Source organism: Amphibalanus amphitrite, unplaced genomic scaffold (genome assembly GCF_019059575.1).
Source record: "Amphibalanus amphitrite isolate SeventyFive unplaced genomic scaffold, NRLGWU_Aamphi_draft 000195F_arrow, whole genome shotgun sequence".
Taxonomy (NCBI): domain Eukaryota; kingdom Metazoa; phylum Arthropoda; class Thecostraca; order Balanomorpha; family Balanidae; genus Amphibalanus; species Amphibalanus amphitrite.
Window position 1 is genome coordinate 64,874 of NW_024881690.1, and position 23,671 is coordinate 88,544.

General features: G+C 50.2%; 2 protein-coding genes across 3 annotated transcripts; both read right to left on the bottom strand.

Moving 5' to 3' along the window:
• Positions 1-227: 227 nt before the first annotated feature.
• Positions 228-8,498, bottom strand: LOC122384647 (carnosine N-methyltransferase-like). 2 transcript variants are annotated; one of them, XM_043372245.1, is made up of 9 exons: positions 8,401-8,498; positions 6,866-7,020; positions 6,466-6,661; positions 5,835-6,001; positions 4,820-4,960; positions 4,159-4,321; positions 3,329-3,437; positions 1,760-1,884; positions 228-749 (listed from the first exon to the last, which is right to left on the bottom strand). In XM_043372245.1, exons 2-9 carry the CDS (start codon positions 7,006-7,008, stop codon positions 648-650), a joined length of 1,146 nt encoding a protein of 381 aa, XP_043228180.1. In that variant the 5' UTR covers positions 7,009-7,020; positions 8,401-8,498; the 3' UTR covers positions 228-647. The 2 variants fall into 2 exon arrangements, with proteins under 2 accessions (XP_043228180.1, XP_043228181.1); XM_043372246.1 differs by lacking the exon at positions 8,401-8,498 and adding an exon at positions 7,146-7,350.
• Positions 8,499-8,842: 344 nt separating this feature from the next.
• On the bottom strand, positions 8,843-23,049 carry LOC122384646. The gene is made up of 11 exons (XM_043372244.1): positions 22,927-23,049; positions 20,997-21,261; positions 19,158-19,279; positions 18,343-18,657; positions 17,837-17,973; positions 17,052-17,512; positions 16,120-16,686; positions 11,835-12,027; positions 10,301-10,428; positions 9,818-10,073; positions 8,843-9,594 (listed from the first exon to the last, which is right to left on the bottom strand). The coding sequence occupies exons 2-11, from the start codon at positions 21,163-21,165 to the stop codon at positions 9,585-9,587; spliced, it is 2,358 nt and encodes a 785-aa protein (XP_043228179.1). The 5' UTR covers positions 21,166-21,261; positions 22,927-23,049; the 3' UTR covers positions 8,843-9,584.
• Between the last annotated feature and the right edge of the window lie 622 nt (positions 23,050-23,671).

The window sequence follows — 23,671 nt, forward strand, 5'->3', positions numbered from 1 at the left end:
AGCCTTTGCCTGCGGTCTTTGCCCAGTCAACGACACAATCAATACACTATCAGATTGGGTACACGTAAACGACCTCTCAGAACATCCACATTCTTCTTGCATCTGTGGTGCGAGACGCGTCCATAGTTTTCCATTTTGAAGACAGTTTGCGCATTACACCCACGCTATGAGTATGCCCACAGCATAACTTTGCTACTACTGAAGCACCCGGCGATTAAACATGTAACGTTTCATTGCGATTTATTTCTCCCAATATAGGAGATACATTCTGCAGTTTTGTCCTATACACGGTCGGCGATGGGCCGACTAACCACTTCTGGCGCTCGGAGCCCCAGCTGCTCAAAACACGCTAGGATACAAAAGGTAAAACGATTCCAAATGACTGTCGGGCCAGTCGGATCTGCGCTGAGATATCACATTGGGTTCGGTCAGACCCCGTACTGGAGCGGCCGGGCGCCGGCGCTGTCACACGCGAGCGCCGGGGTCGTGGCCTGAGGTATAGATTCAGGTCCAGTCCGAGCACACAGCAGTCGGTGCTCAGACCGGCGAGTTCAACCCGGCAGCGGCGGCGGGGCGGGGTCAAACGCGGAGTAAGCGGCAGGTACACACACGCACACAATCGGGAGGCGCTACCACGACCGGCGCCCTCAGCTCGGCTTTTTGCAGACGAAGAAGACTGAGTTGTAGCTCCAGTGGAGCATACTGTCCTGGTTCTGACAGTAGGCCGTCTGGACGCCCTGCTCCTCTTTCTGCCGGTGAGAGGAGGGGGTGTCAGCAGTAGTGATGTCAATTACGGAAAATCAGAATACCGATACCAAACCAAATACCAACCAAAACCACGGGGAAATACGGAAACCAAACCAACTTGGGGAAATGAGGGAAATACCAACTTTTTACCGATTTCCTAGCCTCTTATACATTAGTGAGGGTTTATGATACCAACAAGATACCAAACACAATACGATTGAAATACCAAATACCAAGTTGGTATCAGTTTGGTATCGGTATACCAAAAAGTTAGCATCCGATTGACATCTCTAGTCAGCAGGGCGGCCAGTTTGGAAGGAACGGATCTCAGCGGAGTGGGTGCTAGAGGAAGGGGTTAGCGGGGAACACCACCGGGGACAAGGGAACTTCAGGGGTGGGGCAGGACTCATGGGAAGGGAGGGGGCGGGAGTGCAGCGAGACGCGGGCCATGAGTCCTAGATCCCAGTGCCCTAATTGTGGGTGAGTCAAAAAGTGACCCCTGTTTATAAATAAGTGCTGTGTCGAGTCACTGGAGGATATTTCCGTCGAGTTTCCCCGAACGGAGACCCTCACCGTCCGCGTTCAGAACACGTAATGAATGGATATAACACGCAGCTAACGGGCGATGGACTGTCATTATTCTCCCATTCATATGATTAACAATGTAAAATCAATGCAATCATCATCGATAATATATGATAAAACTCATCAGTCATCAGTCCTCCGGATGCAGAGGCCAGTTTTACCAACAGAAAAGTAGCCACCTGCCGGAATTTTTTGCCTAAAGATCGCTTCACATACAGAGCGTAAACGCAATGGGCACGTAAGCGGATAGGGCTTTATCGTTTACGATGCGTATGTGAAGCGGTCTTTAGGCAAAAAATTCCGGCAGGCGGCTATTTTTTCTGTTCGTAAAATTACAGGCCTCAGATCGATGATTTCGAAAATGGTGTGACGGCATTTTTCCCGAGTAAAAGGCTGGGCAGGTGGCGCCGCCGGGCCGCGAACCCACCTCGAACGTAAAGCCGACGGCCGTGATGATTTTCCGCAGGTGCTGGTAGGTGGGTTCAATGCTCTCCTCACTGGGCATATCAGAGTAGTGGTAGAGCAGCGGGCCCATGTTGATCCATACACCACCTGTGGGCAGGTCAGGTCAGGTCAGGACAGGTCAGAGTAGTGGTAGAGCAGCGGGCCCATGTTGATCCACACACCACCTGTGGGCAGGTCAGGTCAGGTCAGGTCAGGTCAGGTCAGGTCAGAGTAGTGGTACAGCAGCGGGCTCTGGTTGATCCACACACCACCTGCAGTGACATGGGTCAGGTCAGGTCAGGTCAGGTCAGGTCAGGTCAGAGTAGTGGTACAGCAGCGGGCCCATATTGATCCACACACCACCTGTGAGCAGGTCAGGTCAGGTCAGGTCAGAGTAGTGGTACATCTGCAGCGGGCCCATGTTGCTCCACACACCACCTGTGGGCAGGTCAGGTCAGGTCAGGTCAGAGTAGTGGTACAGCAGCGGGCCCATGTTGATCCACACACCACCTGCAGTGACACCGGTCAGGTCAGGTCAGGTCAGGTCAGAGTAGTGGTACAGCAGCGGGCTCATGTTGATCCACACACCAACTGTAGGCAGGTCAGGTCAGGTCAGGTCAGGATAGGTCAGAGTAGTGGTACAGCAGCGGGCCCATGTTGATCCACACACCAACTGTAGGCAGGTCAGGTCAGGTCAGGTCAGCTGCAGTAGTGGTAGAGCAGCGGGCCCATGTTGATCCACACACCACCTGCAGTGACAGGTCAGGTCAGGTCAGAGTAGTCGTACAGCAGCGGGCCCATGTTGATCCACACACCACGTGCAGTGACACGGGTCAGGTCAGGTCAGAGCTAACGTAGTATTGTGGTTAGATTATCTCCATTATTTGCCATAGACATCTGTATTTACTTAACAAACAGCTTATTTGCATGATACAGGCGTACAATATCGCACACTGCAGAGTGCAGACTAGGCGCCTGTCTGACGGCGCGTACGGCGTCACAAACGGTCTATCAACGCTCGCACACTATTATCAGTGCAGCCACAAAGACAACAGGAGCCCGAGCCCACCGGACGCCGGCGGTAGTAACAAGTTTCCTGCCAGCGGCTGGCGCAGGCGCCATTTTCCGGGTATTTGTCGCGTTGCGTGCACGACACCGCGGTTCGGACGGGAAAGGCACTGGCGCTAGCAGACATTTGCGAGTAAACGGTGGATCCAGTTGGGGTGAGGTAGAGTGAGGGGCAAACACCGGAGCTGCTCGTTTCTTTCCACGAACTCAGCTAGTAGGCGTCATAACGAAGCAAATCACATTCAATCAGGGGGGTACATGGGACGTTGCCAAACAAGTTCAAAGCCGATCAAATAAAACCAATATTTTTATGTGGCATGAGCTAAAAATAGTCAAATGGAAAACCTTTTCTAGCTACGGTTCGTTACGATTCTGTCCCCGAGCGGGTTCATTAGCGAAACAAGCGTAGTGCAGTATAATAAGCGAATAGTTTAGTTAGGTAGGTATCTCGGCAGGCCCATATAATACAGAGAGCGTCACTAACCGGGCCGCAGGATGCTGTAGATGGTCTCGATGAACTGAACGATGTTGCTGGCGCAGTCAATGAAGAAACAGGTGGCCACACAGTGCCACTGGGCCGGCTCTGTGTACACCTACGGGAGAGAAACTGAGTGAGCGCAGCGCGAGACATATAAAACACCGAGGGAGCCACACAAAGCCACTGGGCCGGCTCCGTGTACACCTACGAGAGAGGAACTGAGTGAGCGCAGCGTGAGACATATAATAAAACACCGTGGGAGTCACACCATGCCACTGGGCCGGCTCCGTGTATGTATGTACACCTACGGGAGAAGGTAGAGTAAACACACCGAGTGACCAATGCGAACACCCAGGGAGCTACGCAGTGCCGCCTCCGTGCACAGTGTACACCTACGGGAGAGCAACTGAGTGAGCGCAGCGTGAGACATATAAAACACCGAGGGAGCCAAACAGGCACCAGCGGTTCCGTGGCACCGGGCCACAGGGGCTATCGGATTTCGGAAAGCGGAGGATCTAGTGAATAAAGCGCGAGACCCATAGCTATGTCGATTGTCGAGGGAGTGACGCATTATAATTTACTGGTTAGCTTTCCATACAGTAACATAACAGCAAGACGGTCCTTCGGAGACGATTATGTCACTAACACAACTTACACAGCGCAAGGCAAAGGATAAGTTTAAGTCATGCCACATGATTGACAGTCATCCATCCCTCTAGAGGTCAAGTCTCCCCCTACCAACCAGTTCCCAGTCAGCTCAGCCCCCAGTCTATTCCAGTGCACCAATCATGGTGACCGGTTTCCACCGGCCCCATCCACTCAGACCATGAACTCACCTCCAGAAAGTCTCCGGCAGCCATCGAGAAGAGAGCGTCGGCCGGCATCTGCGAGGGGTCCGTGTCGGGGAAGGTGACGGCCGCTGCCTGGTGCTCGGGAGACAGGTGGTTGGCGTGCGTGGTACACCACGGGTGCAGCCGGTACAGGTGCGTACCCCGACACCTGAAAGAGGGGTGGGCTGCCGTCAGCGGCTCCCACAGCCGACCAGACACATACTGGAGCGGAAAACAGAGACAGAGTCTGCCGAATTGGAGACTCCATCCATACAGACGGGGATCAGCGGTAGAAAGTTAAGATAATTAGTTCCGGCGAGCAAGCCAGACGACACGAAGGATAGGTTTACTCGTACAGATTTATCGTCTCGATTTCCTGAACATTATACATAATGATCTCGAAAAATCATTTTAAAGAAAGTATTTCCGATATAAAAGAAGCATCAGAATGGGAAATCTAGTACCTATTGCTTGTTGTTGATCTCTTATCGCAAGATGCCAGTGATCAAAATTCATCAAAAAACGACGATAACTATCGTGCTTCACAATAATTAGGTGCAACACCCCAAGCGATTTTATTTTAAACCATTATCTCAATATCCTTCAGATGTCACGGTGCTAATCACATTTCTTAGCAACTGCCTACCCGATGGACAGCTGCGCTCACCGGTTCAGCACAAAGTTGGAGGCGAACAGCATGAAGAGGGCGAACTCGTTGCCCTGGCAGGCGTAGCCGAGTTTGGCGATCTCGAAGGCCAGCCTGCCGAGGCCGGCGCCCGGAACGAGCACCTGGATACTGCTCAGGGGGCTGCGGCAGCGAGCGGGGCAGGAGACACGGTTACGTTACCGTCGACACATACACAAACACGGACGCAAGCAACAAAAACTGAAGATTGTGAAAAAGCAAATGCTTAAAATGATAGTGCATGTAGGTATGTAACAGCGATAGTCTACGTAGTCAAGTGCACAGTAGGTAGTTGACGTAATCACTCATCGTTTTTTTCTGAAATTCTTCCTAATCACCAGCACTACCAACATCATATCGAGCAGCTCAGGCCTTATTAATGACGACACATCAGATGTTACACAACACCATCAGCAAACACTACTGGTGCTGCGGCTCCGTCACAGGCCCGACAACCACCAGTCCAAATAAACACCCCGGTCAAAGTGAATAACAGGCGACACGGCGGTGGACACAGTCGTGGGCAGCGGCCGGGCGCCATCCCCTAACACGCATCACACACGTTGGGATAGGGCAGGCTGAAAACTGCGGCCGAGCTAGGACTCCATAACTAGTAACTGGGAGGGATGCTGCCGGAAGGGAGACTGTGCCCGATACCAATATAGCGACACTCATGCTCGCAGAATGGCGGAATAGAGCAGGATGATAACAATTAACAATAAATACAAATATAAGGGTGCAATGAGGTAATGGGATTAATGGCCCTGCCACAGCATTTAATAGATGGTTTATCAAGTCATCATGGCTCAGTTCGTCGGCCACGTGACAAAGTCAGCACTCACGAGCTAAATTAAAGCGGGCATCTTAAACAGGATCTTAAATGACGAGAGCTACCCATCAAAGTAAATGGTTCTTAATTACGATGGCGCGCCCTGCCCCTATAACGGCACACGGACCTCAGCCGGCACTCTACCGGCGCCTCCCATGACCCACTCACGTGTCTCCGGTGGGCGGGAACCTCCTCTGTATCTCGTCGACGATCGGCTGGTAGCACTGGCGCCGCTCAGCCTCGCCCTCGACGCTCCAGTCGCGCACCACCTGACGTAGCACTGAGCTCACCTTCTCCATCTCGGAGAGATTCGGCCGAGACAGGCCCCGGAACTCCTGCCGACACGGCAGCGAGACGCGGCTGAGTCAGTGGTGATGAGCGCGAGAACCGCATTGGTACGGCATGTGCTCGTTCGGTGGTATGACATTAATAAGTTCGTTGGTACGACCGATTCGTTGGTTGGTTCGTTCGTTCGGTATCTGTAAGGATCTTGGGCACGACATTTATTCATGCAAGTGGTACGATATTAGCTGATTCACTGGTAATAAGTCATGTGGTGGTTCATTGGTGCGACATTTGTTCTGCCGTGCAAAGGCAAAAACGATTACGTTAGGTCAGGGCTCATTACAGAGCCAGCCAGAGGTCACTCGAACGTTATCGTTTTTGCTTTTTCACGGCAGCGTTGGTACAAGTGATTCCATGAGGCCGAGATATTGCTCAAAGCCGAGGACTGTCCGCTTTGCCTTCCGCTCCGACCCTAGCTCAAAGACGAGGACTGGTCGTTTCCACGGCGACCTACCTGTTCGTCGTGTCGGCTGTTCTCGAACATGACACCCACGTCCTGCAGGATCAGTTTGATGATCTCGTGGTTGTGCTCGACGCAGACGCGCAGCTGACGCAGGTGCTCGGCATAGTCGGTGAGGAGCTCGCGCTGCCGGGTCGTCATCAGAGACATGAACGTCTCGTTCTTCTCAATCTTGCCCAGGAAGTGCACCCTGAGATGGGAAATGCAAGGTCAGGTAAACGGATAATGAGGAAACATGTCATGACGTGCAATGTGCAGACTAACATCATCATATAAACATGTGAATATGGATTATGGTTGCAAACAAAAATACTCTGAAAACGAATTATACACTGTACAGTCTGGGATATTAGTGACAGCATAATAGCAAATTACAATGCGTCTGAGCTATTACCTGTAATATTTGAAGGCATTGATGACCCTTTGGAAGTGTTCCCTCTCCTGCCTCTCCTGATCCACTGGATCGTCCTCCTCCGGCCCGCTGTTGACACCATTGGACATACCCTCCTCTTCGCTGCAGGGCTTAATGGCATTCATTTTATGCAGATCCTGCAGTCATTTGGGAAGGTTTAGAAAGTACACACGACACATGCACAAATTAATACAACAAATTAATAACTACAGAAAAAAAAAACATTTTGGAAGGTTAAACTGTTGCCCTGTCCTCCACTTGCCTTTTCACAGCTGCAGTTTATCTAAATAAAAGGGGAGGGCTGATCTTGATTGGGCTTCCTAGCCATTCTATTGGACCCTCATCAAACTAGAGCTACACAGAAAGCTAGCGTGCTGCCCATGACAAGAGGAGCTGCCAAGAATACCCAATTTTAATCCACACCATTGGTTGACCTTTCAGGTAAGGCCAATGACTGGTTTGTTTTTCCCTGGTTCTTATTTTAAATCTTCAATCTGTTTTCATTTAAGATGACTCATGCATTTGGGGTAGGATGGGTTCAGGTCAGATCAGGTCAGGTCTGCCTTACAGCACCCCACTGTGACTGGCTATCCATAAAAGATGTTAGCCACTACTAACACTTGTTCAATATGCTATGCATTTCTAGAATCTAGATGCATCATTGTAACCAGAAATTTAATTATGATAGGTAGGTAGGTAACTAATTAAAAAACAACAAGAAAATTATGGGAACTATTAACTGGAAAGTTATCACAACATTGTTGCACGTCAACATAAGATGCTTAAGCTTAGGCCTAGGGTGCTATCAATGCTAAATCAATGTCAAACTACAAACTTAAGGAATTACAATGGGCAAAGAACTGTCCACAAAAAAACAGATTTGCCTGGTTATGACAGAAGAAAAAAGGGCATTGAAGTATGGCTATGAGGCTAAGGACCCATTTTTTGGTATCATCTGGCAGTGCCTACTGCGGCACTGCCTGCATTTGCCCCTGCAGAACTCCCCAGGCTGTGGTATGCATGTCTTTAAAAGTCTCAAGCCTTTAGCAACTTTATCACACCACAGCATATGTCTGCTGGTGCTACATGATGCCTACTGATGCCTTTCTGTATTTTTGCACCAGTGCAATATAATTGCAGTCACACTTTCATTTCTTAAATGATTGCAATTGCCAATTGGTGATCATTCCGCGTAGGTACCATTCGCGGCATATTGGGATAAAAATGAAAAACCTGGATGATATGTGGTGTGTGCCTATCTGCCCCTTTGTCCACAAAATGCAGATTTAAAACATGACATGTTTTAATCACTGTTTGTCAGGTTTTGACTGAGAAGTAAGCAAAGTAAGTCACCTCTTGGCTCTGAGTCAAAAGTCAAGTCATGTCATGCTGCCTTGTTCAAGTTGTAGTGTCTCCTAACAACTGTCATTAAGATATTAACAAAAGATACAAATGGCAATATTCACAATATAAAAAAAAAAATATTGTGACACAAAAAACATGCAACAATTGCTTACTTTTCCGTTTTTAGTAAAAATCTGCAGCGCCCGCAACCTCGTCGCCTTCGCGGCTCTCGTGGTCACATTGCCGGCGTGTTCGCTAGCACTATACACGAGTGGGACTCATTTGGCTCATTTATCAGTCTTGGATAATACGACACTATCGAACGCCAAATACAAGAAAGTAAAACTTATACGCCAGCATATTAGTTTAAATATAAGCATATAAGTCACAAACCACTTAAGGGTCAATTTCTTTTTTAAATCTTGTGTATTTCTTTTTCTCTCAGGCTCAGGTTGCCATGGACACATTCGCAGCGAAATCAACTGGTGCAGCATTTGTATAGCACGATGAACAGGAGGGAGGAAGTAGCCTTATCGGCCTCTGCAAGGCTTCCGCGGCCGACTCATTTCTAATTCTCATGCAACATTCAAAGATTGTCGCGTCTAATACAAAGTCTAAGCAGCACAGCTTGTCTTTATTTTATTTGGGCTCAGACACTGCTTCTAGAGCCGAAACTAACAACAAACTCCTCAAAACAACGGCTGAATCTTGATTTCCGCGCAAAGGGTCACACAGGCTCCACAACCGCGGCAGCAGCGCGATATAGTCTAGTAGACAGCACTCTAGCAGCGGGCGTGCAGGCAGTCCAGTAGTTCAACCACACCACACATCCCACACGGCCCGCCACTCCGCGGCGCAGCACACATACCCGACTAGCGCGTGAAGAAAGCACGAGACAGCCGCGCCGGCCGCGTGCCGATGACGAGATCCGGGGACGGCGCGCCGGGCCTCGGAGGGCGCCGGCACACTGAGGTCGCACTGGTCGCGTGATGGGAGAGGGCATCAAGCGCAGCCCACTGGTCAGATTCGTTCACGAACCGGTTGCCGTCGGTCCCTCACTGGTTCAGAGCTGCCACGCGCCCGCTCCTCTGTTCGACCAGAGGGCGTCGAGGCCCGGGTGTTTGTCCCGCCCGGACGGACCGCGCGCGAGCCACCGTGGGGCCATAAGAGACGACACCCTCTAACACTGGCGTCATGACCCGGCCGGCTGGTGTCCAGAGACAGCACTCCCAGGCACGAGCGTCCTGACCAGGCCTGGCCGGCCGGCTGGTGGCCACAGGACAAGCCTTCCCGTCTATTGTCCCAGCCCACACGCCAAATACTTGACCGGTCACCGCCTCCACCTTGCCGCAAACCATCAGAGAATGCTGAAAACAACAAAGCAAGTGAAAAATAACGCATACAGATGAAAACAAAACCAAAGCCAAAACCAGCACCATAGTGTAACACGGTAAGGTCATTCAAGAAAAATATATTGAGAGTACACTACAGAACGAGGAGGGCAGTACAGACAACTAAGCCAACAATCGGCCCTCGAAGGACAGACGGTGGGCCGGCGACCGGCAAGCCGCCCGGGCGCGGAGCACTCACATCAGATGGCCATCTTCGTCCATATCAAAGTCGTCATAGCCGTAGTCGTAGTAGTACTCGTGGAAGTCGTCAAAGTCGTCCTGATCGATATCGTCAATGCCGTCATAGTCGTAATCAAAGTCGTACTCGTCGAAGTCGTCCGGACCGAAGAGATGCAGCTCGTCAATGATGCCGCGCATGTGCGGCGGCACTGTGTTGACGTCCCGCAGGGTCAGCGGGCCCGGCTGCGGCGGCGGCAGTTCCTCCAGATTAGTACCTGGAGGGTATGGGAGGGGGGGGCGGTCAGTTGCGGCCCGCGCCGAGGCTAGAGTCGCCGGTCAGCAGGGACCGCAGTGCGTAGTGTGCGTTCACACCACACACTGGGTGAGAGGAGCAAGTCAGTGTTCTGAATACGACCCATTGTGTGAGAGCGGCGGTCTCTACTTAGGGATTAAATGCGAAAGCACTGCGCTGATTTTTTGTGCGACTCCCTGCTTGTCTCACCTCCCACGTAGAGCGTAACGTCCCTTGCGACGGGCAGCTGTTCAGACAGGAGGTCCACCAGATCGGGCGACAGGTCCTCCACGCAGCTGATGTCGAGCAGTGTCAGCGACTGGCAGGCCACCACCAGTCTGCCAGAGGTCACCAGAGGTCAGACACTGGTCACCACGAGCCTGTCAGAGGTCACAGAGGTCAGACAATGGTCACCACCAGTCTGTCAGAGGTCACCAGAGGTCAGACACTGGCCACCACGAGCCTGTCAGAGGTCACAGAGGTCAGACAATGGTCACCACCAGTCTGTCAGAGGTCACCAGAGGTCAGACACTGGTCACCACCAGTCTGCCAGAGGTCACCAGAGGTCAGACACTGGTCACCACCAGTCTGCCAGAGGTCACCAGAGGTCAGACACTGGTCACCACCAGTCTGCCAGAGGTCACCAGAGGTCAGACACTGGTCACCACCAGTCTGTCAGAGGTCACCAGAGGTCAGACACTGGTCCCCATCAGCCTGTCCGAGGTCACACAGTGGCCACCACATGCCTGTCAGAGGTGGAAAAAAAAACACTCATCACCACTTGAGTCACACAAATATTGAAAGCTTATAGGTCAAGCCATATAACTACAGTACCGAGTTATTAAAATGGGAACAAAAAATAGGATACTCTCGATGCATGTGGGTCACCCCCAGTGCACGTGCAAAATACAACAATAAGAGGTGTCAAATTTGTTCCCATTTTAATAACTCGGTAATTACTGGGGCGAGTTCGCTGAAACTAGGCATACAGGTGGGCACCCACCAGGCAATTCATTCCCATGTGTTGCGGTTAAGGTGCTACTGCACGTGCGCACGTGCAGGGGGCGCTTCCAGATCTCGAGAACGGCTGGGCCGATTGCGCTCAAATTTGGTACACGGTTGGAGACCGGTTAGTAGGGTGCCGTGCAAAAGTCAGTTTGGACCCCGTTTGCACGTGCGCACGTGCAGAATACCGCTTCCAGGTCTCAGGAACGGCTGGGCCGATGTCGTTCAAATTTGGTACCCGCTAGCGACCGGTTAGAAGGGTGCTTTGCGCAAGCCCGTTGGAAGTACCCTCTCGCGGCCCTTCCGCACGTGCAGGGCTCACTATCTCGCTCGCTCGTTCTTCGCCCAAAAGGCGTTTTACTGGTATTACTGACCGGGTGACGCCCCGGTCGGTGGTATTACTGACCGTGTGACGCCCTGGTCGGTGGGTATTACTGACCGTGTGACGCCCTGGTCGGTGGGTTTGTAACGTGTGACGCCCTGGTCGGTGGGTGGATATTACTGACCGTGTGACGCCCTGGTCGGTGGGTATTACTGACCGTGTGACGCCCTGATCGGTTTGTATTACTGACCGTGTGACGCCCTGGTCGGTGGGTATTACTGACCGTGTGACGCCCTGGTCGGTGGGTTTGTAACGTGTGACGCCCTGGTCGGTGGGTGGATATTACTGACCGTGTGACGCCCTGGTCGGTGGATATTACTGACAGTGTGACGCCCCGGTCGGTGGGTAGATACTGACCGTGTGACGCCCTGGTCGGTGAAGCCCGCCGCGCCCTGGTAACCCTCCGCCAGGTGCAGCTGTTTCAGAGGCAGGCCGTGCAGCCGGTCCAGCACGGCGTCCGTGACACAGCGAAGGTAGCTGAGGTCCAGCGACAGCAGGTGCTTGCAGCGGCGCAGGTGGAACAGGCCGTCCTCGGTCACCGATGGACAGTCTGCCGCACAGCCAGATCTCGTCAGTGGCGGAAGTCTGGTACTACACCTGAGACCGTCGTCGACCTTATTTGTAACAAGTGGTACACCCAAACCCGGCTTCCCCTATGACCTACAGACTGAAAGTATGCAGCTAAACACAACGATCAGCAGCTGAGGGACTATTAACCCGGCAGGCGGTGGGCCTACCAGCCACCTTCCGCGCGGTGGGGGGGGGGGGCACTTTTTTGCCCCCCCCCCCCCCCCGTATCTCCGAAACTACTGGACGGATCCGGAAAATTCAACGGCGTTCGATAGCCTTGTCCAATTTGTCGAAGGAAACTAAATTTCATTGACCTCGGGGTCACCGATGACGTCACATGTCAGGTCAAAGATAAAATGTTTCACCGTTCACGGGGCTTCTAGGGAAAGCGCTATAACACCGAGTAAAACGAATTTTGTCGAAAATCAGCGATAGGGCGTCAGTTGTCTAGTACATATGTTGCTATTAGAGGTCACTGGTCATACCAGGTCAGGTCACAGGTCAGGTCACCAAAGGTCACCAATGGTCAGTGGTCACCACATGAGCCCAAGTTTACTAAGGTTATGCGATGCATGTTTTATGGCCAGTTTTTCATTTCCAACTCAATGGTGTTGGTTATAAGACCATCAGGTACGGTTTAGGTCACTTTCTGGTGGAGGTCAGGTCAAGGTCAGGTCAAAAAAGGTCCAATTTCAAAGTTGATATTTTTGCATAAAATGGGTATCGATTCGATGCAGCTCGTCACGGGGAGTCTGATGGTGGTCTTTGTTTTGCGCTACGAGGTCTAGAATGGCTAAAAATTGAGTTTGAAAACTTGACGTCATCAGTTTTGAACAGTTTTTTTCGCTATAACTTGGCCAAAAAAAGAGGTATCGATCTCAAATTTGGTATGTAGATAGAAGGCGGTAGGGGCTATCACATATATTCCGTTTTTTTTCGAAATTCAAAAAACTTTTTGGATTTTTTGCTATCATATTCAAAAAATCTATTTTTTGATTTTTGGGGGTCAAAATAAAAAAAATCGAAAAACCGAAATAGCAGTTTAGTGGCCCTTTTAATTCCACACCTTTTATGTCTGAAACATTTTTTTTGTATCTCTAAAGCTGTAGGCCTGACAGCTCTTCCCGCAAAACCTTTTTTTTGGGTCGAAAATGGCAAAAATGACGTCACTCTGACGTCATTAGCGGCCAACCTATCAAAGCCTTTGGAAAAAATTTTTGGTCACCATGTGCGCTAACTGCTCCCGGGAGGGTACTGAAAGTTTGGTGACGATCGGCGCAGCGGTTCTCGAGATATATCGAAAAAACTAAAGGGGGGGGGGGGGGCAAAAAAATGCCCCTCCACCGCCTGGAAGGTTAACACACAACCCCTTAACCACAGCCGCTCTGCAAGCAATCGGCGCCTTCCAGCATTCACAAGTTCAGCAGCAAATTCAACAAAGGTCCGAGAATAGGATGTATGTACCTAACCGACAAACCCAGCATATGCCGATTGCAGAGTGCGGTTATACCGAGCAGCAGGACGGCAAGCGTGGGATGTATGTGACGGCCCCCGGTCAACAGACATGGTAGCCCAAATCTAGTCGGATATGAAAATTATTCTAAATCCATAGACTTTAACCCGCGCCCCACTGGGGTCTGCGTATAACACGCCCTACTGGGGGGGGGGGGGGGGCTATTCATAGCCCCCCCCTCCTAACTCCGAAACTACTGGGCCGATCGTCAAAATTCAAACGGCGTCTGATAGCCCCGGAAAAACTGTCGAGCGAAACCTAATTTCATTGACCTCGAGGTCACCGATGACGTCACAGGTCAGGTCAAAATAAAAATTATTAGCATTTTGGTTTGTTCACGTTTTGGGCTCTGGCCGCCGTCCTACAAGTCAGATCAGGCTCATTTTTGGTTCACACACTCGTGAACAGATGCTCTAGATACCCTGAGGGTACCAAACTTGTACTTTGATTTTCAGGTCAAGGTCAGGTCATCACAGGTCACGAAAATATTATATATCATGCGTCGGTCACGTGACACATGTTTTATGGTCCATTTAGGCCAAAGATTTCGAATTTGATGTCGTCTGTGTCATTCGAGGTCATTTTGAGTCAAATTTAGCTTAGGTCAGGTCACTTTCAGGTCAAAAAAGGTCAAATTTTGAAGTTATAATTTTTCAACAGAAAAGGTGTCTATTGGATGCAGTTTGAGCTCAGGAACACGATGGTGCTATTTATATTGGCGTACGATGTCAAATACGTGGTGAAAAATTGATTTGAAAAATTAATAATTGTGAATTTTTTGCAATAATGCGTATAACTTGGCCATTTTTGAAGATATTTAGCTGAAACTTGCTAGAGTTAGTCATAATAACGCGTTCTATCACATATAATCCGGTTTTTTCGAAAAGTCACAAACTTTTTGAAAACAATGTAAAAATGTAAATTTTGAGTTTTATTATATAAAATTTTCAACATTTTCAAAATTTCGAAAATCCGAGATAGCAGTTTGATAGCGCAGTCAATTCTGAGTCCTCTCATGCAAAGAAATTGGATCTAGCTTAAAAACTGAGTCCTTGGGAGCGATTGCCGTGGTTCGATGTTTTGCGTCGAAATCGGCCGAACATGACGTCACTCTGACGTCATTTCCGGCCGACCTATGGTAGCTACGAAGTTCAAATTTTGACACAAGGTGTCAAATTGATGCAGCCGAAGGTACTGAAAGTTTGGCGTCGATACGTCAAGCGGTTTGGAAGTTATTGCAGAAAAACGGGAGGGGGGGGCTATAAATAGCCCCCCCCCCAGTGGGGCGCGGGTTAATGCTAAATTGACTATATTTGAGAGGGTTTTATGAAGATACATAACCAGATACAGAAAAAAGCGAGATGCTATCTTGTAGAATAAATCGTCTACTATCTGCGACTTTTGAAGTGTTTTTCAATCTGAGGTACGGAAATCGTGTTCCCAAGAGACTGAAAGTAGCCATGCTTTACATTAGACCCAATAACAAAAATTCGGAATCTGACGAAATTGGCCATTTTTACGTCGGATTTATGAAAATTCTAGACAGGATATATAAAAACCCGAGATGCTATCAGGTGGGAAATTTCATTGTCTATTACCGCTTTTTGAAGTGCTTTTCGATCTGAGACCGGCAAATCGTGTTCCCAAGAGACTGAAAGTAACCCTGTTCTACAGCAAGACAATGGCAGGATTCTAATATTTGATGGAAGATATCTTAGGTGATAATAACCTTACCATTAATTGCAATGCTTCATTGGAAAGCTCAACACTGGCACTATCATCGGTCTTTGCATTGCTATTTCACAGAACAACAAGAAGTAACGTTTTGAAGCCTTTGAATATTGACTTACTTTTCATCGACGGGCTCGATCCCTATCACCATCAACAATTTTCCGGGAAGTCAGGATTTTGCAGATATTCAAGCAAAATTGCAGAGCTGTGTTAATGCTACGACACTTAAATATACATTTTAAGAAAACTGCTTTTTTCCTTAGCATGAGTTAGGTCTCAGAAACAGCAACATGTCGATATAATGAGGAAAAATAAGTGCAAATGATCGCGTAAGAGAGTATCCTTAGCTCCCTAGCAACCACCTAGCAACGTAGGCAAAATAGTAAACAACTCCTGTTGATATCAGGTACTCAGCCTTGGAAGCACACTAGACGGTCACCACACTGGGCTGCATACTAAATTTTGCATACCAGAATGGATGTTTCCAACTAAAATTATCTTTTCGCGAAATTTACCTTTGTTGCCCTACTATTTTTCGTAAAACCGAGATATACAAACTTCATGATATCAAAAATAATATTGTGATAATGAAAACCGCCATATAAAACAAGATTATTGCTGAGATCATGCCTACTAAACTTGGTCCTACCCCCTAATTCAATATACCCTGTGTGACATAGCTTATAATATGCTCATGTAGCTGTATTCGAGTATATTAGACGTATGTTTAGATCTATCGTACCCTGTATGTTGAGTGTGGTCAGGTAGGTACATGTGGGATATGCCCTGCATTTTGAGCGTGGTCAGGTGGATATATGTGGAACGTACCCTGTATGTTGAGCGTAGTCAGTCCGGGCAGCAGGTCGGCCAGCTGTCGCAGCGTGTTGTCGGTGACTCCCACTGCCGAGCCGAGGTCCAGGTGGCGCAGCGCCGGCAGACCGGCCGCCGGTACGTGCCGCTCGATGGGCTCCATCATGCGGCGGGCGGTGAGCCGCTCCAGCTGCGAGCAGCCGGCCAGTGCGACGCTCAGGTCGGCGGCGGCACCCTCGGGCAGCGAGGAGACGTCCAGCTGGCGCAGCTCCGGACATCGGGAGCCCACCTGGCGCAGTGAGTCCGCGCGCAGGCCCGTACAGCCGGCCACCGAGAGGCGCCGCAGCGCCGCCGGCAGCAGCGAGAAGCAGCGGCCCGTCACGCGGTCACTCGAGTTGAGCTCCAGGGTGCGCAGCAGCGGCAGGTGGCGCAGCAACACCCACACGCTGGCCTCGCTGAAGTGGTAGTGGTTGGGCAGCTTCACCTCCTCCAGCGACGGACACGATATGCACAGCTTCTTCAGAGAATCCTCGTTGATACAAAACCCGTCCAAATCGATTTCAACCAGATTTTTGCAATGAGATGCTACGGACGGAGCAAAGGGGGGACAGGGGGGGGGGGGGGCACGTTACACAGGGCTGGGCGAATTTCGGAGCGAACATAGAAAAAGTGATTGAAAGAAATGGTAAAATGAAATGAACGGTAGAACTTTTCGTTTCCCAACAACGTCGTCCCAAAATTACTCCCCGGGTTGCTATTCTCGGGAGATCGCTGCGAAATATCAAACGAAATTAGAGTCAGCATCAAGGCCATCAACAGTAGGAATCAAAAGAGGTCTGAGTAGCAAAATTTTCACCCATTTCGCGCTGACAGCTAGTAAGTAGATCCAGCTGCTCTGAACAACAGAGTTTGACAACAAGCCCCTGCCCGTCCGAGGGGCGGCCACTCACCGACAATGTCGAGCGCCTTGTAGGAGCAGGTGCGGACGTTGCCTCCGGTGCGGAGGACCCTCAGCGCCGGCATCAGTCGCAGCAGGTACCTCAGCGTGCGATCCGTCAGCCGGCCGAGCGTGAAGTCGCCGGTAGTGGCGGTGGCCAGCAGCGGCTCGGCGCGCAGATCCAGCTGCTGGCGGCGCCGCAGCAGGTCGCGCGCCGCGTCCTGCCACCGGTGCGACACACGCTGCACGGCCAGCAGCTGCTGCAGCGGCAGGTAGGAGAGCACCAGCTGCAGCAGCTCGGCCGGCAGCCGGTCCACCAGGCACGGCCCGCTGGGCGGCGACGGGCGGCGCGCGCCAGCGGCCGCCCCCCGGCCGGCCCGGCTGCGAACGGACGGCGCGCGCGGCTCGGCCGGCGACACGCGGATCTGCCGGCGCAGCAGGTGCAGCGCCTGCGAGCCGTCGGCGGCCAGCGCGCTGCAACGGGCGGCCGGCGGTCAGAGCGCGCCGCGCCGACACCGGCCGGAGGACAGACAGGGGACGAACCGGCGCAGCGCCCACAGTCGCGGCCCACCGCCCGCCGACTGCCGTCCCACAGACCCTTACACGAGCGGCAAACTTATGTAACCATGCCGTTAAAGGGACCACGCCATTACTGAGAAACCGAAACACAATCTGTAATAGTGACGCTCAAATACTGTAACACTCATGCGTTGGCATGCTCAAAGGCTTACATGAGAACCATGCAAAGGGCTTTCCCGCGGCGACGGCAAGTCGGATACATAGGAGAGATCTGCGTACTTTTGGGCACCAGCCTCCTCCCTGAAGGTGACAAATCCAAAGCCTCTGGATTTTCCACTGTGGGGAGCTTTCACTATGTGCACGTTCGCTACTTTGCCAAACTGCTCAAACAGGTCCCACAGTCTTGACTTGGATGCCTGCAAGCAACACAGATGTTAGTGCTGAGAGTGAAACGAAAGGCCATACCTTAACTGAATCCATGGACTATTCCTGCAACGAGATCAGTTTATGAATAATGGACGTCATTTACTAACTTGAACAATAAAGATGAACAAATTCGATGGCAGAAAGTTAACAAATGTGATTCAAAGAAGGCATGTCACAATAAAATCGAGCAAAGATGAAATACAAAACCCGACGCATAACTAATCAATTTTAAGACGCTTCTAAAAACAGTGTGGCTCCTGCGCAGTGCCCGACGGCCTTGCACTGCCCTATAACAGTGCAGCCCATAAGCTCGGTCAAAACCCTCGCGGCGTTCCCACCACTGTCCTCGCTGTACGTACGGTGAACGGCAGGTTGCCGGCGAACACCCGCTTCTTGAGGTCGGGATCTGTATCGGGGGCCGCTTCTGCCTCTGGTTCCTCTCCTGTTGTCGCACCACACTCCGCGTCTTCCGCCGGGGCTCCGCCCTCCGCGTCTTCCGCCGGGGCTCCGCCCTCCGCCCCCTCGGCGGCGGCGGCGGTTCCGCCCTCCGCCCCGGCGGCCGGTGGGCTGTCACCGCCGCCGGCGGGGGCGGGGGCGGGGGCGGGGGAGACGGACGGCTGCGTGCGCCGCCGGAAGTGCAGCGGTGAGCCAATAGTGAAGCGCGCCGGCCCGTCCTGAGAGGGCGGTCAGCGGGTCAGCGGCGGCGGCCAAAGGCGCGGGACAGGGAACTCGGCTAAAACGACACCATATACACAAACATAACGACACTAGAGACAGCGGGGTAGTGACAGAAAAGTGGTGAACTTCTCGATTTTCTTAATCGTAGAAGGGGTTGTACACCAGTCAATCATCCGTAAAATATGGCCGTGAAATAGTTTTGCTACTGTACGTACTTTAAAACATTGCGTTCCAAGTGCGCCGTATGGGTCAAAAAAGTTATTCCGCAAACCATCGCGAAAGCACTTTTCTGACACTGCGGCGGGAGTGAACGCTTAACAAACCAGCTGCTACGCTAAACCTTATTGCAGCGGTAACGGGTAGCCTGACACGCCAGACGCTTTGACCACCGGACCCTGGTACAAGCAGCAGCCACACACTGGCTTACTGTTGACTAACGGGCCGAGATGGCGCAGCCGCCCTCGCTCCCTCCCCTCTCCCGCGGAGGGACACGCACCTGATCATCGTCCGAGCCGGGGTCGGCCGCGGCGCCGCCGAACTGAGCCAGACCTCCGCCGATCTCGATACTGGCTGCCTCGGTCCGACTCATCACAGGCAGACTCAGCTTCCGACTCTGACCTGCTCCAGCACAGCACGCAAAAACGCACAGTCAGGCGTACCACCGAGACGTAAAATAAACACAATCTATGGAGACATAGCAGTGGGCACTGGGTTCTTTGAGGCTTTTAGCAACACTCTCCAGTGATAAAGTCAGAACTGAAAGCATTGTTTTTTGTTCAGAGTAACACCACATGATGACACCGGCTCTGGGTGTCAGCCAGATCATACGAAACTAATTTGATTGCAATCTAAATAAGAACCAAGGATGGATGAAGTGTCATTAGCGACGTAATTTATAAGAAAAGAACATCAAATTGAGAACTTGAATCTTCCAGGAAATAGCATACTTCATTTGCTTATGTTTTCACAAGCACAGAGTAGAAACACTTCCAAGTGGAGAGTCATACCGTTCCTCCAAAATTACCTGCTCTTATCACTAAGACCACGAACGCCATCACCAAAACAGCTAATATTAGCAGCAAACAACTAACAACTATAATAGAAAATGCAACAAGTATCAACATAACAGCAGCTGCGTTGCAACACTATAAAATTAGTTGACATGTTTGTTGATTAGGGATGTAGGACTAGGAACGGTTGCATAGCGACGTTTGGCAGACTTTGAACATCCTCCACTTGGAGAGATTACATACGCCATCCAATAAGGGCGAAATGAGAATGTAAAAGAAGCTACTGAAGCATCGGTAATCGTGGCATAGGTATTGGTTCGCGAGTCAGTTGTAGGCAGTTTATAAAGTGACAACATCCCCTAAAATGGACTCTCGATGAAAGCAAATCGAGCTGGGGCGATCACAGTCGCTTCTAATGACGGTTTCAAAGCCTGCCCGCTCACTTTGTACATAGGTTTAAGGAGAACTAACGCAAATTTAACTGATTCCGTATTCATTCTATAAATGGTTTACACTTTACAGCCAGGGATGCCGGATGCGGAATCGACAAGTTTCGGTGAAAGCGACTGCGACTCCGACTTCTTAGCCCCGTATTAACTCCCGAAAATCACAAATGTATATTTTATTCAATGGCAGCAGCTCGAGCAAAAATGACACTTTTGGTCAAGTGACGAGATAACATCTGTTCCTCCAACCTCATAGCGAACGATGCGCCATTGGACAAGAAACACGGCACTGAGGTTTTTCATCCCGATTTTCCTGTGCGCTCATCCCCTAACTGTAATATTATAACTGTTGGCCTTTTGTCCACCAAGCATGCTGTGCTGAGGCATACAGTACAGCACTGCGGTGAGTTCAAGAGCTCTGAGACCACTTTGGGCAAAGGGAACCCTGGCTGATATAGGTACCAATAGTAACACGGGGGTCGAACACGTTGGCACCGGGACCGGGGCATAACTCGGAGCCGGGCGGCACTCACCACCGGGGCCGAGTTCGGGCGGCACTCACCGCCACCAGGGCCGGGGGTAACACTCTACCGTCCGCAGCCGAGACCGGGCCAGGGAGTCACTCGCCGCCGGGGCCGGACCAAGGGTTCACTCACCGCGGGGGCCAGGGTCGGTGCCGGGGGTAACACTCTACCGTCCGCAGCCGGGACCGGACCAAGGGTTCACTCACCGCCGGGGCCAGGGCCGGGGCCGGGGGTAACTCTCTACCGCTGAGCCGGGGCCGGACCAGGGGTTCACTCACCGCTGACCGCGGGGGCCAGGGCCGGTGCCGGGGGTAACTCTCTACCGCAGCCGGGGCCGGACCAGGGGTTCACTCACCGCGGAGTCGGCGCTGCAGCGCGGCGCGGCCGCAGATGACGCCGTCGCTGGCGTCACACTGCAGCGCGTTCAGGCCCAGCTGCGACGAGCCCAGGTGGAGCTGCGAGAGGCGCGCAGACGAGCCCACCGCGATCCGAGGCCGGTTCGGACGGCGAGGCAGCGTCAGCATGGCACGCGCCGCCGCCGCTGGCTGCTGTCCCGCGCTGCGGCGGGGTGACGACTCGGGCGGTGCCGATCAGGGACTGGTGCGGCTGACCTCGACCGGCTGCGGCACACAGTGGGACCGCGCGGGAGGTCACAGGGAGCCGACCACACTGGAGGAGTCACACAGGTCACACATCAAGCTGACTGGACTGGAGGCCAGTCACACAGGTCAGATTGGGAGTGGGAGTGGGAAGCACAGGGTGTAGGGCAGACTGATTCTTCTCCAGATTTTCACATCAAGATTACTATAGGGCCTAGAGCTTCTTTGAGATCATAATTGATGATGATAAGGCGACTTTGCTTAATTAACTTTACTACAAAACTTTGCACAGCCCACGGTTGTTGTGAGAGGTGACTAGTCAGCACATTCAAATTGATCCAGAACTGACAATCTATATTACTTTTTATGAGCCAACAATACAAAATGTTTAAAGAGGCATGATTCAAATTCTCTAATATCAAAAAGAAAAAAAGAAGATCTTATCCCTACCACTAAAAACGGTCATGCATCATCTAATTTCAAAAAGAAAATATTATCCCTGCCACTAAAAACCATCCATGCATCATAAGACTGGGCATAAAAGTAGGTAAAAACTTATGGCAGCATACTGAAGTAAAATACATACACTATAGTTCGTTTATTTTTCATTTTGATTTTCATTTTCACACTCCATGCTCCTGGTTCAGGCGCATATATTCAAAAGTAAAAATATTACTTTTGTTATATATGACTATATAAATAATTGATAACTTGCTTGCTTACAAATAACCTATTCGTGATGCAGAACATTACAAGGGGTTGAAATGCTATATATTTTTACTGGCAATTTATAATTCTTTTTGAGAAGTCAGGATAGGTAAGTGAGCAGTAAAAATGTTAAGGTAGCCAAACCTAAAACCTATAACCTACAACCTGCCAACCTACAGGCTACAACCTGCCAACTTACCAATGGTACTTTATATACACTGATATACTGCCAGGATATAGCTGATTTCTTCTGAGCAATGTCTCCAAGGCAGCCTAAGAACAAATAAAAATTGCACTTTTCAAACCTTGTCCATACTTCTGCTTTATTTTTATTTTCTAAAAGAGCAACAAGAACAGAGTAAATACTAAAGACCCATGGAAAATTAGCAATGCCAACATGGTCATAACGGGAAACAGTTCTCTTCTACACCAAGTTGATGAGGACAAAATGAATATCATGTTCCATAGGTAAGTACTCTAGCTTAACAACTCGAGCCATCTATTCTCAACTCAATAGTAATGTGAAAGTGGAATGGTCACTTAAAGTGTTAGACAATTTTAATCAAAAATAAGCAGAATTTATTGCTGTGTATAACACAAGGTACCTACTACAATCTCACCAAAAGTCAAGTCATCCTTAGTATCCTCTGCGACCCGCGTATTCACTTGCTCACCTTGACCTAGGTTGAGGTACCTATAGGTTACCTATCAAATAAGCATTCCATTCACATTTCAATTTCAGTCTATTCACAATTCAGGTAAACTCATCCTGCAATCTCCCAATTTTATTGCAATGTTGGTGTTCATACCGGGACAAAAAAAAGAAATAAATAGAAATTATTGATAGATACAAAAGAAGGCGACATTCGTGGCGCTTTCGGTATCTCACCTACACCCTTGTTTTTGGTGATGAAATGACATAAAAATAGATGAAAATGACAATAAAAAACATATAAATATTTTCAAAGTCATATGTACCTTAAGCAGTAACGAATAGCCCGGATCGTCTTCTTTTTTCCGCAAAATTGAAATACGAACCACACGAGAAACACACACACGCACCAATGCAAAATTGGACGTCAAGGATGTTACAAAAACATGAGCTTTGGTAAAGAATGGCTTTATTTTACTGCTAAAAACAAGAGTCCCGTTTATAGCTCACCACTGCGAGGTAAGGCAAGATTACTTTACTAATAGAGCTAAGGCACAGTGTTTGACACTAATGTAAACTGACGATAATAACTCAAGTTTACTGTACAAGACAAAGCTTTCGATGCATAAAGTATCTTGATCACTGTCAATGAGATGTGACACAAGAGATTTGACACTGAGATGTGATCACTTTGACACTAAACTAAAGCTCAAACAATGTGACGGTTTAGTCAAAAAACAATTATCGTTATCGTTCTATCGTTTATCGTTTCGTTATCGCTGTTAAAAAACAATTATCGTTATCGCTTTATCGTTTTATCGCTATCGCTGTTAAAGTTTTAAATATTTTTATCGTTTATCGTTTATCGTTATCGCGAACGTTTCTTATCGTTTTATCGTTATCGCAGGTCCGAAAATTAGTTATCGCGTAAAACACTGAAACGGTGGTTCCGTATTAGCGGTCCGTACCCGGCGGAGGTCGCTGCCCAACTCCCGGCGTGGGACAGGGGTACCTATCAATAAAATTCCGGAACATGAGCTCATCTGCATGAACAGCTTTGAGGGGATTTTA